Below are 19,859 nucleotides of genomic sequence, written 5' to 3'. Positions count from 1 at the left end.
CGTGGGGTTTTCAGCTCTGAAAACCCTGCGCCGCGTAAAATTAAAATAACAAAAAAGCAAAACACACACCTACCTGGCAGGGGGTCTCCGCGGCTCCCCCTCTCTTCTTACTGGAGAGGGGGCTGCTGGGAGTCACGGGGGCTGATGGGAGGAGCAAGGGCTGCAGGGAGATGTAGTTCTCCCAGCGCCCATTCCGGGGGGGCCACACACACACCGCACTGGGGGTCACACACACTTACATACTCACTCTGATGCAGAATAGTCGGCTCCAGACGCTGGATGCAGAAGTCGGCTCCAGCGCTTCGGAAGGCGTATAATTAAGCTAATTGGATACTTCCAATAGCTTAATTATTCCTTAGGGGAGGGGGGGTGCCAGAGCAAGTTCCAGTGATTTTTCCTTAAATCATCGATTTTAGGAAAAATCACGCTTGCTCAGGAGGTGTGTGGAAAAAAACTTCCCGGTGCGTGGTTCTTAAAAAACCACACACCTAATAGAATAGCAAAAACCCGCACCTCGTAGGTGCGGGTTTTTTTGCTATTCTCGCACACAATTGAATATGCTCCATAGCATTATATTCATCATGACTTAACAGGCAAAAGTTTACACAAGTGAGCAATAGGCTAAGCAAGTAAGTTTTTATAACCAAAACTACAAATAGAACAGAGAATTTAACGAAAAAAATATATGTTTTTATTTACACAATGTCAGATTCCATGACAATAAAAATTGAATGTAAAATAAAATAATGAATTATACACAGGTACATCAGCCTCGGCAGAAGTCCCCGATTATGTGCTTGGACATCCACAGCAATTGGCCAAATCACTTTTTAATGAAATGCCATAAATCAACTGCAAGAGAAAAACAAAAATTGTAATTAAACTGATTTGTGTAGTTAGAATTTTTTCAAAGATTAAACAAAATAAATTTCATATTAAGACAATACTGGAGGTCATATCATTCAATGCACAGTACACAAACCAGCTTCAGGGTGCACCAACTATTTTACATTCAATCAGAGCAGTCTTGGGGTATCCGCCCATACTTCCAACGGGGCATAATTTGTGCATCCAGTGCCTCTATGGTGCACTTCAGCAGATGTGCATCTATAGGTGTAATAGGCTTCTCAGAGTGGGCCCGATTCAGAGGTGTGTGTGCTGCTGCGTCCGTTCTTGTATCTGTTGCTGGAGTCGGATGCGATTATATGCAAATGCTAGTACCAGGCGTAGTAGCCAGCATCTGAATGTGTAAACCCTGAGACACCCACTTTCTGCATCTCCGCATGCTGTAATAATGCCTATGATTCTTTAGACCTCACCATTGGTGCACCATCGACACTGGCACTAGCACTATGGCAGGTGCAGTTACTCTGTCAGAACATGGCGCCTCTGGCTGCTGTGCATTTGGGAACGCAGTGGCTGTTACTAACAGGCCCATAAGACGGGCTTTTTTGGCGTTCACTTTTACCACCTCCCAAGACCGCCCATCACGTTGCCGTCCCATTTCCCCAGAACGCAACAGCATCTTTCAGCGTACGCTCTGAGGAATGTAATCGCCCTAGGGGTTTTCTGAATTTTTAGCGCATGCGCAGATGCAAATAATCGCTCAACTACGTAAACATCAGCATTGCGTGCACCACTGAGCCCGGGTCTCAACTGCAGATACATTGTACCACAGTGCATTATGTTTGTTTAATGTGTAAAGAACAAGAATATGAGAGAGTAGTCACTTGGCATAAATTTAAACAAATAACTAACTAAAAGAAATTTTAATAAAAATTCTACATACTTTCACTTGATACTGGACTTGATTCTCCTGGAGATGGAGCCTGCAACAAGGTAGATGTATAAAAGAAGTATTATTTATTTTATTTATTAGCAGTTATTTATATAGCGCACACATATTCAGCAGCGCTGTACAGAGAATATCTTACCATTCACATCTGTTCCTGCCCCAGTGGAGCTTACAGTCTACATCCCCTACCACATACTCACACAACTAACAACACATGAGAATATTTGGCCATTCACCTTAGTCCCTGCCCCAGTGGAGCTTACAGTCTACATCCCCTACCACATGCTCTCAAACATACACACTATGGTCAATTTTGCGGGAAGTCAATTAACCTACCAGTATATTTTTGGAGTGTGGGAGGAAACTAGAGTACCCGGAGAAAACCCACGCAAGCACAGGGAGAATATACAAACTCCACACAGTTAGGGCCGTAGTGGGAATCGAAGTATGAGGTAAGTCACACCTTGAATCTCTATGTGAGATTTTAAGCTCTTCTGACCCACAACTGGAATACAGCAGGTATTGCTATAGAACTCCTATTGAAATTTTGGTATATATGTTTATTTTCTAAGTGCAATGAAGTCTTTTGAAAGACCCAAGATAAGTTCGGTAACTGCAGTGCATAGATTTTTTTGTGGTTTCCACATATCCATTCTGTTTAGAGATGCTGCAAGTAGGGTAAAGTTAGATGTGTATACAGCAAGTTGCCACATTGTGTTTGATGCAGGGAGCCATCTTGACAAACAGTCAATGGGCAGTGCCATGGTGTGATTATATAGTTGATGGTGACACTGAGCGATCTCTATAAAACAAGTAAACAAAACTTACCGACTGGACTATTGCTGTGGCTTCCTCTTCACTGCAGCAGAAAGGGCTGTCACTAACCAGCACATTTTTACTGTAGGAGGAAAAAAATATTAAAAAAGCTATTGAAATAGAACAACTAAAACTATGTTCACTTTTTGATCCTTTGTGGATTAAAAAAATAACAGGCCTAATAATCAGTAAGCATACACTTACACAATTAAATAAGATGAGAAACTATATTTTCAGGTGATGTATTCTTGCTTACAAGTCATAAATTAATAAATACTGAATAAGCATTGGTCCTGCAATCTTACCCTTGTAGACTGGTGACATTGCTATGAAGGTATTTCAGAGGGATGGGAAATGTATTATAAAAGTCATTATTGATTGAGCTAACTGTGCATCACTTACCACACAATATCATTACGCTCGGATTTGTTATGAACCATGTCCTTCCAGTATTTGTGAGTGGATTTAATGATTTCAACTGCAAAGGACTGGGGGGGTATGAAAAAAAATCATCATCAATAGATATAACAATATATAGATCTAGATATAGATCTAGATATATATATATTACACATATACACACAGACTTTTGTATGTATGCATGCGTATGTATGTATATTTTAATTATTTTAAAAATAAAAAGGAAAAAAAGACTGATAGCATAACCATGTTACGACCATATGCAGCCTAAAAACTTCTGACAGGGTCTTAATCCTAAAGGGCAGCAGGCACATCACAATATAAACGCTTTCTGCCATCTAGACTCTAAAAGCCTTCTCTACCAGTTGGTCTCACGTAGGCACCTCATTCATAAGCCTCTCATATACTTATTCTGCATTACGGGCAGCTTGTGTGATATATCACTGATCATCCAACACTGCAGAATCTTCTGGGGTCTTTCAAATAAATAAGAATGATTAGCCTGAAATTCCTTAAGACATTTTTTGTACTAATGCAACAAACAAAAAAATTCACACCAGCACAACACTTCTCTGTAACTGAAAAAGTGGGGCGATGAGAGATTATTTGCTAATCAAACAAGGATGGGATACTATGTAATATAGGACACTTAACACAAGCTTTCATTACACTTTCAAAGCAGACCTAAAACTACAGGTTGAGTCTCCCATATCCAAAATGCTTGGGACCAGGGGTATTTTGGATATCGAAATATTCTGTATTTTGGAATATTTACATATTATAATGAGATATCTTGGGAATGGGACCCAAATCTAAACACAGAATGCATTTATGTTTTATATATACATAGCCTGAAGGTCATTTTATACTATATTTTTATTAATTTTGTGCATCAAAAAAAAAGTTTGTGCACATTGAACCATCAGAAAGCAAAAGGTTTCACTCTTCTCAGTCATGCTAAAAATATTCTGTATTTCGGAATATTTGGATATGGGAGACTCAACCTATACTTCCTGCCAATATGTAATAGAACTAATATGCATGAGATTAAACTGGCATTTTTTTTTGAAACTCGGGCTCTTTCTGGTCTTACCTGGTCTTTAAACTCTGCATTAAAGCCAAATTGGTTTTCTGGTTTCCCATCAGGCACTTTGTAGGATTTCAGCCATTCAACAGTAGCCTCAAGGTAGCCCGGTTTGTACTTTCTTACATCTTCAATGTCTGCAAAACCACCAAGAAAACTTCAATCCAACATAATATGTCCAGTTATGCTCTGACATTAAACTAGTAAAACACTGTTACAAGTCAAAACATAAAGAATGAAAAAAGCAAAAAAACAGTATATCTTTTCTTTACAGCACCAATTATGTCACCTCCAATGCGCAATCACCCAACTTTTCAGATCCTGCCCTGTGCAAAGCCTCATCACGATGGGGGCGTGAGGCATTAGGCCATCACTAAACGCCCTTCCCTAAAATTTCAGACACGAGCCCCTGTAGTGGATGTGCACAACACCCATTTACACGTCATACCGCACATACACTGTTGTGACAAAGGTAACCGCAGTCAGGACCTCTCAACCTGGGAGGTATGTCTAATGGAGCATACACAAGGTCAGATAAAAAAGGACGATACAAACGATAACGATATCGTTTATATTGTCCTTTTTTTAACCCCTCCAACGATCAAACGATGGTCGATGCACGGGCATGGATGGTCGATACTGACCATCTCCCGTGCATACAGGCCAACCTGGTCAATATCAACCAGGTTAGCCTGTTTACTATAGGGACCCACTACGTCGTTTGGGGGTTGGTGCATGTTGCTGGATGTTCGATATCGAACATCCAGCACATGCAGGACGATCAGACAACTATATCTGATCGTTGTTTGATCATCCCGTGTGTACGGGCCATAAGTAGGATGTTGCCCACCAACTTACAAAATCTGTAAAGAAACTTCTATTCCATGACTTAATGAGGCTACCCAATACTGTACATAAAAAAAAAAATGTAGTTTAACTATTTACCTATATAATGGTATAATATATAAGCCGTAATGTATGTCAAACATTCATCTGCTATTTCAGGGCAGTTTGGCATTGTCTAAATCGTCCTGTAGCAAAAGACTAAACTGTTATATGTTTTAATGCTACATAGTTTAGGATGTACACCTTACATTCTAGTCCATCCACTGTCAATAATTTAAAAATAGTAATTAATGAAAAAGGGAGGAAGCGCTCAAAACGAAATCTGAGATTGTGCACGTTATTCTGTACTTAAGGTTTCTTTGCAAAGCACAATCAGACAATTATACAATCAATCTACAATCAATCTGGAAGCTTACTTTGCATAAGGGATACAAAATAATCCAATACTGGCTTTTTTGCTAAATTTCTGTGCAGAGGGTAAGCAACAACATTTATAGTTTATTTGTTCTTGAAATGGCCAACTAAAGTCTGAGGATTCCCCAAAAACCTTGTCTGCTAGATATTGAGAATCTGATTAGTCACATTTTCAAACCAAATTGCAAAAGATAATATAACGAACCACTGAATTTATCAGCTTCTGGATCATCAATATTGATTGCAATGATTTTCCAATCCATCTCCCCTTCATCGAGGAGAGCCAGAACGCCAAGAGGTTTCACTTGAATGATATCTCCCCTAGAGCAAACCTGCAACATATTAATTAGGTTACAGTTTTGATTAGTTATATTTTACATTTCATCCTCTGTCCAGTATATTTTCCAGTTGCTACAATGCTGGATGCCACAATTATGGGTTGGAAGTTTAATATTAACTATGGCCAAATGAGAATCTAAATAATAGATAGTGACCATGAAAGAAAAAAGCAAAACATGTATATACAGTATGTACGAACAAGCAAATAAGAATATATAATCCACAGTTGCCTATTTACATGCAAATACATGGTGTAAACAAGTCAAAATGTTCATTTCAGTTTCTCAAATTTCTGCCTCTCAACAGTTTCATTAACAACCTAGAATAGAAGGAAATGGTCACAGTCTGTCAGATCCATGTAAAAATAAAGGAATCCTTTTGGGTTTCTCTCTCACTTTGCTGGAAAGTGCTCTAGACACAAAGGGGCTGGTTTAGAGTCTCACGTATATCAGCCACAATTACACGTCCACTGCGTGCAGGAATTAAGGGCCTGATTCACTACGGATCGCTATTGCAGCTATTACGCACGCTGACCCACTGAGAAAATATGCTAATGATAGCAATAGCACTGTCGCCGCAGGCCAACATTAAAAACGCCCACTTCTTTTTTCTCACATCCATAAAACTTTGCAAGTCTGCGAAAAATCTCATGCAAAGACCTTACTCAGAAATTGCTAACCTTGTGTCATGCAGTTGGAGCTCAGGCTGTGAATGCCATCGCAGTGGATAATTATGTACACCCGTAACAGCGTTCAAACGCACTGACATGCCTGCGTTAACCCCCCCCTCAAAACACCCCCAAACGCTCACTGCCTGTCAATCACTCTGCAATGGGTATGCGTGGTCTCTGCGATCGCAATGATACCTTCACACACTGCGATGCACAAGCTTTACGCAATAATCATCCGTCTGCATGTATAATCGCAAAAACGATCTGTAATGTATCAGGCACTAAATGCAGGTATTTGCCTGTATGCAGAGTTGTACTCCTTTATGCGACCACGCGGCTCCTATCCATATGCAACAATTCATAGCCTTTATTATCAATTCAAGTGACAGAAAAGTATTGAAAGCTCTTACATAACATTTTTTTTTTTTTTTTACTTCTACAGTCTCCCACTGAATCATCATCTCCCTTTATTACAATAGGAATTTTATTTGTAGAGTTATTAATATTAAAAAATATAACGTAAACCCTCATCAACACTAGGAGATAGATGGGACGAGAACTCCAGACATTAGTCTTTTAGATCAGTAATTCTTTTATGATCATGTCATTACTATTTACGAGAAAAGTCAAGTGGACCTTTGAGCCAATTTCACAGACATCAATGGGATCATTATCTCCACAGCAGTTTGTATCACTGTCTTTGTGACTGGGATCTTCCCAGGTCTGTTAAATAAAAGAACAAAAAAAAATTATCAGTAAACTGATTTTAAGATAGAGGACAGATATGTAGGTAACAAGTAATACACACACACATACACACACACACACTCCTTGGACTATAATGGACATACTGTATTACGGACCTAATCCAAACATTTTACATAATATGTCTACATAAAGATGTGTCCTCATACACTATTGCTGCATTTATGCCAAACAGCCCTTCTTGGTGTGTCAGGTCCCATGTGAGTTGGATTGCGTTGAGCACCTTTATTGCCCAAAAACGTGTATTCGTCGCAATGTGATGCAACAAAACAGTTTCAAAGACAGCACGAATTAATTTCATATGCAACACTTGTATATCTGTGTGCGATGGAGTCGGAATCTGTATACGAAGTGCTACGATACACCGGATGTGGCTTTATTCCAAGCCAAGTTCCATTGTGGTTCGTATAGATTCAGACTCCGTCACACACACACACATATATATATATATTATATATATATATATATATATATATACACATATATATATACACACACATCAAATTAATCTGTGCAGTCTCATGAAGCGGTTTGTCACAGGCAATTTAAACTAAAGGTGAATTTTCAAGTGAAAAAGACACTTCACTACTCGGCGTCGCTCCCTTGCGCCAAAGTCTCTTGCTGCATGGCGTGTTGAATCTAGGTGTATGAAGACATCTGTACATAACATGCTAACCACTTTCTCTATGATCAAGTTTGTCACTAGCTTCAGCATTTGATATATATATATGTTTTATGAATTTGTGCATAAATACATTATGCTCATTTACAGGGATGCAATTACAATATGAAAGGGATGCATTTTTCTCTATTGAGACAAGACAGTCCTGCAATCTCAGCCTCATATAACTTGGGGCGCTCTCTTAAGGTGCGTACACACTAGAGGAACGGACTGTACGATTACGACACTGTATCGTACAAATCGTTAATCTTCCTGTGCAGTGGGATAATGTGCCTACACTGAACTGTATGTCGTTCAGTGCAGGCACCTTATCGGCAGGTTGGCCTGCATGTTCAGGCGATGACTTGTCGAAAATGACCAGCGGGAGAGCGCATCGCATTGCTGGTCGTTTTCTTATACTGCACGATTACTGAATCATTATCGTTCAATCGCTCATTTTAATCGCCCAGTATGTACACACCTTTAAAGGTCTTACTGCTCTGTATTGTATATATAGAGACCAAGTGAAATTTGTAATGGAAATAGTCTGCTACCTAGCACAAATGCAGCAAGCTCTGGCAACTCAGAATTGCTCTTTTGTTCAGATAATAGATTCAGATTGCGTGTAGATCTGAATTAGAACAGGACAGAGGAAAATAAAGGATGAAGGGGATGTGGAGATATCCTATACCAGTGTTGGCTAACCTTGACACTCCCGCTGTTGTGGAACTATATATCCCAGCATGCCCTGCCACAGTTTTAGCATGCCCTAATAGCAAAACTGTAGCAGTGCATGCTGGGTTATGTAGTTCCATAACAGCTGGAGTGTCAAGGTTAGCCAACACTGCCCTATACCATAAATTTGTTCAGGACACAAGTAGAAAATATAGAGCATACATATGGCTACCGGGTTTTCAGGAACAGACATACATTTGCTGTTATAAGATATACTAAGATTAGATACACTTTAGAAATATGTGCCGAACAACCTGTAAGCAAAGTATATATTAAGGAAAAAGAAAAATAGGGACAGGAATGGCTATGACGTTGAACCGGTTCTAACCTGAGGAAGAGCACCATAGTTCCATATGTATCCTTTGTGAGGGAAAATATTTGCAACATATCGAAGTTTTCCTTTTTTAACATCTTGTTTAATTGGATTTAAAGACTCCTTTGTAGCAATCTAAAATAAATAAATAAAATGTAATGTACAGAAACTTTTATACAGACCTCCACAGCTATGAGAGTTGTGGCACAGACACATGCAGAAACACAATTTACATGTTCCAAAACTGAAGAGTAAAGTGACGGGTACCTCCATTTTTGCATTTGTCCATCGCGGAATTTCAACCACCATGTTCATGACATTCTAGAACACAGATTAAGACAAAAATACTTCACAAGTCTTCAACAAACATCTACATATGTTTGTACCAGGCCTTCCTCTCACTAATTTAAATCGGTTTATGTGTGAAGCAAAACTATTACATATGGGAGTTCTGAAGTTAGAAAAGAAAAAATTATAAATCTGACTCTTAACTGATAAGGATTTTTTTTTTATTTATAAGAATCTTCAATAAAATAGAAGCAGCACTGGGAGTAACGAGTTAAAAACTATATTTTTTTTGTATTTCCTTTCAAATGATAATGTAACCTAAAATTCATGTCAGCTTCCACAAACCAGCAGCAAAAGCAAACACCTCTGATTGCGGGATTAAATCTTGACCCCACAGCTGATGTTATTTATATGATAACAAATAAATTCTAAAGCTCTAAAGCGCTTGCTATCCTATGGGGTAGCAAACACTTTTGAGAGAGATCCCGCTGTCGAAAAGCATTCGGCTAGGCAATGTATTTGCTCCTACTTGAATCCCCTTTAGTCTATCTATCCTCATACAGTATATCTATCCCCATACAGTATATGTTCTTAACATATACAGTGCTTCCGGAAAGTATTCACAAAGCTTCACTTTTTCCACATTTTGTTATGTTACAGCCTTATTCCAAAATGGAATAAATTAATTTTTGTCCTCAAAATTCTACACACAATATCCCATAATGACAATGTGTAAAAAATTTTTTTGAGATTTTTGCAAATTTAAAAAGAAACAACTAAGAAATCACACGTACATAAGTATTCATAACCTTTGCTCAATACTTTGTTGATGCACCTTTGGCAGCAGTTACAGCCTCAAGTCTTTTTGAATATGATGCCACAAGCTTGGCACACCTAACTTTGGGCAGTTTTGCCCATTCCTCTTTGCAGCACCTCTCAAGCTCCATCAGGTTAGATGGGAAGCGTCAGTGCACAGCCATTTTCAGATCTCTCCAGAGATGGTCAATTGGATTCAGGTCTGGGCTATGGCTGGGCCACTCAAGGACATTCAAGGAGTTGTCCTGAAGCCACTCCTTTGATATCTTGGCTGTGTGCTTAGGATCGTTGTTCTGCTGAAAGATGAACAGTTGCCCCAGCCTGAGGTCAAGAGCACTCTGGAGCAGGTTTTCAGCCAGGATGTCTCTGTACATTGCTGCATTCATCTTTCCCTATATCCTGACTAGTCTCCCAGTTCCTGCCGCTGAAAAACATCCCCACAGCATGATGCTGCCACCACCATGCTTCACTATAGGGATGGTATTGGCCTGGTGATGAGCTGTGCCTGGTTTGCTCCAAACATAACGCCTGGCATTCACACCAGAGTTCAATCTTTGTCTCATCAGACCAGAGAGTCCTTCAGGTGCATTTTGGCAAACTCCAGGTGGGCTGCCATGTGCTTTTTACTAAGGAGTGGCTTCCGTCTGGCCACTCTACCATACTGGCCTGATTGGTGGATTGCTACAGAGGAGATGGTTGTTCTTCTGGAAGGTACTTCTCTCTCCACAGAGGAATGCTGTAGCTCTGACTGAGTGACCATCGGGCTCTTGGTCACCTCCCTGACTAGGGCCCTTCTCCCCCAAATGCTCAGTTTAGACGGCCAGCCAACTCTAGGAAGAGTCCTGGTGGTTCCGAACTTCTTCCATTTACGGATGATGGAGGCCACTGTCTCATTGGGACCTTCAAAGCAGCATATATTTTTCTGTACCCTTCCCCAGATTTGTGCCTCGAGACATTCCTGTCTCGGAGGTCTACAGACAATTCCTTGGACTTCATGCTTGGTTTGTGCTCCGACATGCACTGTCAAGTGTGGGACCTTATATAGACAGGTGTATGCCTTTCAAAATAATGTCCAATCAACTGAATTTACCACAGGTGGACTCCAATTAAGGCTCGTATTTAATTTGAGGCGAAAAGTCGGAATCCGCAGATAAGTCTCGCCGATGACGTCAGTTCGCCAGGCGGCAAAGTATCACCGTATTCAATTTGAAAGACTTTCCGCCTAGGCGGAAAGTTAATGCAATGTAATAGGCGGAAAAGTTTCGCCTATGAATAGCAGGCGGAAAAAAGTGCAGAATTGGAGTTTTGGGGTCAACGTTGCGGGAACCCCTATGCAGCCTTCAGACAGTCCCCCAAAGGTAAACTGTCAAAAAAAAAAAAACAATTACGAACACCCCAAAAAAAATCACTTTGAATTTGGGGGCAAAAAAAAAAATGTTGGGGGGACAAAGTGAAAAACTAGTATGCCCCAGGTGTTTTTTTCATTGCAGGGGTTTGCGGAAGGTGGATTTTTCACAATTTTTTACACTTAACTTTAGCAATTTTAAAATATGCTGGCCCCCATTTTCAAGTACCCCAAATTTGCTGGGATAAGTTATTTTCTGCAAAAAATACTAAAGAATACTATTCTGCACCACTTATACAAAAACGCTATTTAGCAGCTAGTGAGCCAGTTTAAAAACACCAAATACCTTCAGCAAGCCAAATACCATAGCTAACCCCCATGTCAGAGCATCTTTTGGGGGGTGTCAGGCTGATTTCCCCAAATCTGACAGTACTTTCCGCTTGTTTAAGTTTCGCCGGGTCCCGTTTTCACATACTTTCAAATTGAATACGGGGATACGCATGATACTTTTCCGCCTACAAAACATGCGATGTAGGCGAATAGTCCGGGAGGCGGAAAAGTATTGCGGGTCCGCTCAAATTGAATACGGCTCTATGGTGTAGGAACATCTCAAGGATGATCAGTGGAATGTGATGTACATGTGATTTTTTTAAATAAAATTAAAAAAAAAAAATTTTTTACACGTTGTCATTATGGGGCATTGTGTGTAGAATTTTGAGGACAAAAATTAATTTATTCCATTTGGGAATAAGGCTGTAACATAACAAAATGTGGAAAAAGTGAAGCTCTGAATACTTTCTGGATGCACTGTACATCCAAAACTTTTATACATTATGCACTATTCTAAGTTTCCTGCTCATTATAATATACATATAAGGGAGGGGGGATACTTTCTATTTGATCTTCACACTCACAACTTTTAGAATTTAGATAGCGGTTTAGTAGACAACCTCACCTTATGCCAATTGGACTTTGATTTCTTGGCAGGCACATCATGCTGCTGAATGAGAAGAAAGCTTTCAATGTATCTGCCAAAAGACAGGTCATTGAGGAAGTACCACTCCCCAGAACCAAAAATGTATTCAATGCCTTCTCTGTACTTTCCACTTTTAAACAATTACCTCTAAGTAAATATATGACAGTTGTTACAGAAGCTTTATGTAATACTTGTATCAGAGAAGGATGAGGTACACCAATAAGCTCCCCCATCTTGTGCATGATATAGCCAACTTACAGTTCCCCACCATATTGCGAGAATGGGATCTAATGGGGGGTATACACTTAGCGATATACAAACGAGAGCAGTTTGTATAGCTAGTGATGTGCCTAGACTGAACGTTCACTCGTTCAGTCCCGGCACATCCCTCATCCCCGCACATGCAGAACCTGACGAGATCGTCAGGTTGACCTGCATATGTACGGGCGATGTCGGATGTCGGAAGTGACCCGCGAGCACACGCATCGCATCCATCCAAAACATGCCCGATGCATGCGCGATTTGCAAGCGATTGCACGACATCGTTATCGTGCAATCGCTTGTTTAAATCGCTAAGTGGATACCCCCCTAAGAAATAGCAATTAAACTATACCTCTTCACTTCTTGGGTACAGTGGTATGTCATGAAAAGGGGAGATAAATTTACCGTCTGCATTCTCTGTAAAGCATAAAGAAAGGACAGATTAAGTACAAACAGAAACAGCAATCTTAATAAATAGTACTTATTTACAAGGTATTTTGTTTTCTAGCACAGTGTCACAGGGGAAAATATGTACCCATAATTACTGGAATTCTTGCTTAGATCAACCCACTGTTCGTTACCCTGCGTTTATAGACGTGCACATGTAAAATTAGGCGATTTAATGAGCACCGATTCCTATACAGATGGAAGGAAACACATGCATTAATTTGTATGTATAGTTCAATATTATGAAAATGGAGCCGTGGCTTCATAAATAAGTGCTACAGGAGTCCCTCCTGTGTGGCTTTATAAATAAATACTGCAGGAGCCCCTCCTATGTGGCTTCATAAATAAATACTGCAGGAGCCCCTCCTGTGTGGCTTTATAAATAAATACTGCAGGAGCCCCTCCTGTGTGGCTTCATAAATAAATACTGTAGGAGACCCTCCTGTGTGGCTTCATAAATAAATACTGCAGGACTCCCCCCCCTGTGTGGCTTCATAAATAAATACTGCAGCTCCTGTGTGGCTTCATAAATAAATACTGCAGGAGTCCCTCCTGTGTGGCTTCATAAATAAATACTGCAGGACTCCCCCCCCCTGTGTGGCTTCATAAATAAATACTGCAGGAGTCCCTCCTGTGTGGCTTCATAAATAAATACTGCAGGACTCCCCCCCCTGTGTGGCTTCATAAATAAATACTGCAGGACTCCCCCCCTGTGTGACTTCATAAATAAACACTGTAGCTCCTGTGTGGCTTCATAAATAAATACTGCAGGAGTCCCTCCTGTGTGGCTTCATAAATAAATACTGCAGGAGTCCCTCCTGTGTGGCTTCATAAATAAATACTGCAGGACTCCCCCCCCCTGTGTGGCTTCATAAATAAATACTGCAGGAGTCCCTCCTGTGTGGCTATATAAATAAATACTGCCGGAGTCCCCCCCTGTGTGGCTTCATAAATAAATACTGCAGGAGTCCCCCCTATGTGTAAAAAAAAAAATGGATAAGAGTCTGGACTATGAATCATTACAATTTTCTCCCTGGGGAACATTTATGAAAATTGGCTAATAATATTATAGGAAAAGTAGAATTCGCCATTGCAAACAAATTAATTCTACCACCTTTAAATACAGTTTAGAAAATGAAAGTAAAAAGGTGTGAAGGTGTTACTAGAAGCGATATACCTTTTATATGCTAAAATGGGCCTGCCTTCATTTTTTTCTTCACTAAAGCTACTGTTATTTCTGATTCAGATATGTGAAAAAAGCATGTCTGCACTGTATGTAGTACTTTCCCCTACAAACACCCATTTAGTATAACCAGGAGGTACTTCCCAACTTTCTGGGATAAAGCCACACTTAAATACAGACAGTTGTGAGAAACATACACATTCCCAAAAGAGGAGCACTCTGCACCTAATAGTATCTGAAACAGTATATTGGATTTTTACAAGACACCTGTCTGAGCTGCATGCAATGCTGACATTTGCGCAAATGGTCAATGTTTTTCAACTACACATGGGTCTAAGCTAAGTAGTTAAAAATTCACACAGCGCCATCATCCCATGGTAGAGTCGCAGATACAATTGAGACGCAGAAGCTCAGAAATGTATTGGGATGTTTCTTGGCCGTGATGGGGAGGTGGCTATTCAGATGCATGAAGAAGTACCGCCTTATGGGCGTGTTGCACAACTGGCTGCAAACGCAGACACTTGATATAGTGTTATAAAGCACTGATTACAGTAGAACATTGAGAACCAATCACATGGTAAAGCATTTGGGTATAAAATGAATGAACATGACTGGGTCGAGAATCAAATAATGATCTGTACAATAGGAGAGGTCGGGGGATCATTAAGTAGAGAAAAGGTCTCATACCACATAGTCAAGCGAAGACTTTGAGCCATATTCAATTAGAGGCGAAGTTTTTGCCTGTCCGACTGTTCGCTTCATTCGCCTGTTTCAGAGGCGAATTTATTCCGTGCTCGTCCCCGCTTTTCGCCTAATTTAACTGCAAAACAGGCGAACACGGAAACAGGCGAATACGGAACAGGTGAAAAGTATTGAAAGAACTGGGGAAATCAGTCTGTACCCCAGAAAAAGATGCACTAACATAGGGAATCAGTATAGATGTGTACTAATAACCCTAATAAAGCTATTTTGTGTACTTAAGTTGTGTAAATTGCTTGCTATTAGCGTTTTTGTAAAAGTGGTGAAGAATGGCATAAAGCTGTAGTTTTTGGTGAAAATAAGAATTCCTGTCAAATTTGGGGTGCTTGAAAATGGGTGCAAGCATGTTTTTATGTCTCTAAAGTGGACTTTTAAAAAACGTGAAAAATCCACCTGCTGCATGCACCTGCAATCCCAAAAACACCTGACCCATACTTGTGGACCCCCAAGAAGTCTTTTTCATTACTTTTAATGTTTTTCCCCCCACTTTTTAAATTTACACCCCAAAAATGATATGTCTTTTTTGGGGTGTTCTTAGGTTTTAGTTTCTGTTTTTTTTGCGTATTTGTCCTTTGGGGGGCTGTCCCAAGGGGTCTGAGTTGTTTCCCCACGTTTGCACTCCAAAATAAAGATTTTGCATTTCTTTTCACCAGCTATTGATTGGAGAATCATTTTTGGAGAATTGTTTCCACTTAGGCGAAATTGTCCTGGAATTGAATTTGGCTAATTTTTTTTTAGCCAAATTTTTCACAAAAAAACAGGCGAATATGGCTTTTCGCCTCTAATTGAATTCCCCTCTATAACTTTCCCATGTGTCAAAAAAATGTGTGTCCCTCTTCTCTTATTTTTTAAAGAGGGGTGAGGTATCCAAATATACAACAGATGGCTATTGTTATGCTGCAATTCAATTCATTATCTGCTTAAACAGAGAATTCACCACAGGCATTCTAAAATACTACAAATAGATTGTTTAGGCATTTTAATCAAAGAACTAATAAGCAGGAATATAACCGGCTAACAAATACAGAAATGAACAGCTGCACAGCTGAGCTAGACTCTATTCAGGTCTGAGCTAGAACAATGCTGTACCACACCAAGTTTTACTTGTACAAATGATCTCATCCAGTGTCAAAGTATTGCATACTGTAATGAACGAAGATGGAGCCAAAATTATACAGATCCAAGTTCTCCAGTCACATTTCTGCAATAGAGCTTCCTAAACGATACTGTGAGGCACAGCCATATTTTAACAAGGTCAACATTCCAATCCAAAGATGTGAAATAGCAAAAAGACGCCATATAACACGTTTTAGACCATTGCAGGCATTTACATTGTATATAAACTTACATCATTATCACTTTAAACTCTTGAACCAAATGCGTGGGGATAACCAGTTTGCAGATTTATCCTACCACCAAAATTAGAAGAGTTGAATATATTGTTTGTTGCTCTGCAAATATTTAAGCTCATCATAACATAATTGCAACAAAGTAAAAACATAGGTGTAGATTCTATTAGCCGCAATGATCTCGACGGTGTGAGTCATCGTGGCAATGGGCGTGCTTTAAGGCAGCCTGGATTTGCGGAATTCTGTTCGCAGCCCCATATGGCTGCGAGCAAAATGCCGTGAATTCGGACTCAGAGCGGGCCACAAAGGTGCAAGATGCCGGTCCGTTCCCACCGTTTTAAAGCCGTTGTAACGGCAACTCGCACCCTTCGCAGCTAATTGGATTAATTTTGGCTGTGTGTCATGTACTTGTTTATTAAATACTGTAGGGGATGGAAGAGGTGGATGACAGACAAGACTACTCTCTTCACTTACTCTATACAGGTCAACTGAAACTTCACAGAACATGGGGCGATTCCATGAGCTTCAAGGTTCTGTCGGAACGTCACAGGCAAATAATTAAATTCAACACGAATTGAATAGCGCCGGGAAGGAGCTCCCAGAGCTATGCAATTCAGCACCCTGTTATGTCGGAGAATGCCCATTCTCGCGCCTTAAACATGTGTTTAGTCGCGAGAACCGGCATTCTCCAACTTAACTGCCCGGTGAGATCCTGCTTCCACTGCGCTAAGGACAGAAAACAGCATTGCAACAGTAGTTTTGTCAGATTTCTACTCACACCCCTAGAGGGGTGCGAGGAGATGCAGTAGAGATCTAAATGCCGACCGTCAGCATCCCGACTGTTTAATCCCGGCAGGTGTCTAATGACCGGAGTCGAAATCCCGACACCAGTCATTAATCCTACGCCGGAAGCCCGACACACAGCTTACTGATGGAAGGTAAGCTGGGCGTTGACAGCCGCGGGGGTTACTTAGGGTTAGGCACCCCCCCAGGAGGTTATGTGTAGGCTAGGGAAAGGGGGGGTTAGACACCCCCGGGGGGAGGTTAGGGTTAGGCACCCACCCAGGGGACAGGTTTTGGCACCCCCCCAGGGGTTTATGCGGCGGGGAAGGGGGGGTTAGGTTTAGGCACTTAGACGGGGGATTAGGGTTAGGCACTTGGGGGGGGAGGTTAGGGTTAGGCACCCCTAAGGGAGGGTTGGGGGTAAAATTAGGTTAGGAAATACTTACCTAGGACGATCGGGACTTTCACCCCTGCCAGGCTCACGCTGTCGGGTAAATTGTATGTATTCCGCTAGAGGAAATCCTTAGTGGGGCATAACAGCGCGCTAAACTGAATAGCTCCCCTCTTCCCTGACAGAACTGCAGTGTGGCGGACAGCGCGGTGACAGGTGAGTGCAGAGCATGGGAAGTGTCGACAGCCCTCCCCCACAAGGTGACAGGTAGGAGCCGCCACTGGTCTCAGTTATTTCACCTGCAATTGCATGAAGAGACTTATACCCCTTTTCCACCTAAATTCCGGGTCTGACCCGGAGTTGGAACAAAGTTCCTATCCGGATCAGACCCGGAATATTGCCGGCGCTGACTCGGGATATTCCCGAGTCAGCGCCGCTCACACCGCAGTCGGGTCTGCATAGACCCGGCTTTTGCGGAGTGAAAGTGGACGCTTGGAGATGACGTCATCTCCAAACGCCACTGAAGCCGGACCAATCGGCCGGCTAGCAGCGCACTCCAGGTCATCGTGACCCGGAGTGCGCTGTTCCCATAGAAGGGTTTCACGGGCTACGCCCGTGTTAAACCCTGCTAGTTACCTGGGTTGGATTGCCGGGTCACTCGACCCGGCGATCCAACCCTCTGCCCTTTTACACCAGGGAGCTGCCCGGGTTAACCCTTCAAAAACCCGGGTTTTAGCTCCGGTGTAAAAGGGGTATGAGATAACTTGCACCATGTGATATAGGATACACTGCTCTAAGGGGCATATCCAATTAGATGCAAGGTCACCAAAAATCTTGCATCTGCACAGTTTTTCCTGCAGGTGCGAGAATTTTGGTATTCAATAGGGTGGAATTTATTTTAATTGTTTAGCGCCTCTAGAGCACGTTTAACTTTTACTAAAAGCCCTATTTTAAGGATAAATTGTTAGCACCCCCAATGTCTAATTATGTAATTGGAAATTTCTAATTAGTAATTACTCACCTTCTGCACCTTCCTACACACAATATAGCTACTAAACTGCAGCCGGTAACCCTGCACCCCCCCCCCCCCCCCACACTACCCCTAACCCAGGAAGGAACTACATCTCCCATAAGCCCACTCCTCCGCAACTTGACCGACAGGACGGGGGTTGACAAGGAGGGCGAGAGACCAGGGAGCGGCCAGAACACATGGAAAAAAATAAAAAAAATAAAAAAAAAAATCAACCATTTTATTCATTGGATATTGGTATCGGGAGCACACATACCTGCGGTAATCAAAAATTGGACGTGAGCTGCGCAATGTTTTTGCGGGCAAAATACTGCACTCAATTGGAAATGCCCCTAAGAGTAATGTCATACAAGTGAATAAGGCTGAACTGCCAGATGGTGCCATTGAACGATATAGTGCCAATGAACGGTATAGACTGCACATTCCAGTGCCAGCTATACCGTTCACCTTGCGGTGTCGCCAGCTGGGTCGCTCCAGCAAAACACGGGCGTGCGCATAGTGGATACACACTAGTCGATGTGTCCGATATGTCAGCCAAACTGAGGGATGGAACAACATATCGTCTAACATGTACGGTTGGTATTACACTTATAAAGAACTTTAGCAAATATACACCATGCTTGAAAGCAGTTATTTTAAATATTTGTCACAACACCCTGGGGGATATATAACTTCTTATCATCAGAACCAGGATTTGGGGTACAGATGAAGTTTCTGTAACTATAACTTTCCATCCATTCAACCCAGGTTATAGAACAAATACTTAATCTCTACAGTGTAGTTGTTGTTTATACCACGTTCCTGTATTTAAGTGTGAGGTGAATTAGGATTTCCTATCCCCCCCCCCCAAAAAAAAAAAAAAAAAAACAGCTGAGGAACATGAGAGGTTACCGGGCGGGTAAGTAACACAGGTGACATGCTGCTGCTGCTGCAAGGTCGTCCTAGGAAGAGCCGGCCAGAGACAGCAGTCTCCGTAGACAGGCAGCACAGATGAGGCGGGCCAGGCACCTGGCTATGGGTGTATGCATGGCAGGAGGGGAGAGCCACATGGGGGAACGCTGCAGATCAGTGGCCGCGATCCTCTGCCGGTCTCCTAGAGCGTAACGAGCCGCGCCACTTACTGAAGTACAGCCGGTAATCGCCGCTGTTGAGCCGCCCCCTCTCCTCGGTGCTGTAGCGCTGCATGCTGCTGAGCCCGCGGCGGTGACACGCTACAGTAGCTCTACCAGGGCACCGTGTCAGGGCGGCAGAAGCAGCGCGGCAGAGGGTAAACGCCATAGCACGCTCATGTTATATTCCCTCCTCTAGCGGCGGAGCCACGGCCCCTATATACAGCAGCGCCGCTATCCGACACTGCCATCTACACGCCTGAC

General features: G+C 41.7%; 1 protein-coding gene across 3 annotated transcripts; it reads right to left on the bottom strand.

Annotated features, from left to right (window-relative positions):
• Positions 1 to 668: 668 nt before the first annotated feature.
• PPA2 (inorganic pyrophosphatase 2) lies at positions 669 to 19,819 on the bottom strand. Of its 3 annotated transcripts, none has more exons than XM_088479485.1 (12): positions 19,608 to 19,819; positions 12,897 to 12,961; positions 12,263 to 12,307; positions 9,126 to 9,179; positions 8,874 to 8,993; positions 7,021 to 7,107; positions 5,581 to 5,707; positions 4,125 to 4,252; positions 3,014 to 3,099; positions 2,624 to 2,693; positions 1,790 to 1,829; positions 669 to 852 (listed from the first exon to the last, which is right to left on the bottom strand). In XM_088479485.1, exons 1-12 carry the CDS (start codon positions 19,762 to 19,764, stop codon positions 824 to 826), a joined length of 1,008 nt encoding a protein of 335 aa, XP_088335611.1. In that variant the 5' UTR covers positions 19,765 to 19,819; the 3' UTR covers positions 669 to 823. The 3 variants fall into 3 exon arrangements, with proteins under 3 accessions (XP_088335611.1, XP_088335612.1, XP_088335613.1); XM_088479486.1 differs by having other exon boundaries at positions 12,263 to 12,304; XM_088479487.1 differs by lacking the exon at positions 12,263 to 12,307 and having other exon boundaries at positions 19,608 to 19,817.
• Positions 19,820 to 19,859: the final 40 nt, after the last annotated feature.

This window comes from Taudactylus pleione, unplaced genomic scaffold (genome assembly GCF_031769625.1).
Source record: "Taudactylus pleione unplaced genomic scaffold, aTauple2 ptg000236l, whole genome shotgun sequence".
Lineage (NCBI taxonomy): Eukaryota > Metazoa > Chordata > Amphibia > Anura > Myobatrachidae > Taudactylus > Taudactylus pleione.
Note: the sequence above shows the minus strand (reverse complement) of the source record. Positions and strands in the feature narration are given on the sequence as shown.

Bases quoted from the DNA above. Each gene is read 5' to 3' on its own strand.
- PPA2 (XM_088479485.1), bottom strand. From the start codon at position 19,764: ATGGCGTTTACCCTCTGCCGCGCTGCTTCTGCCGCCCTGACACGGTGC. The intron at 7,108-8,873 runs GTTAGAACCGGT...TTTATTTAACAG, and splicing joins ACTATGGTGCTCTTCCTCAG to ACCTGGGAAGATCCCAGTCA. The intron at 3,100-4,124 runs GTAAGACCAGAA...ATACCCCCCCAG, and splicing joins ATGCAGAGTTTAAAGACCAG to TCCTTTGCAGTTGAAATCAT.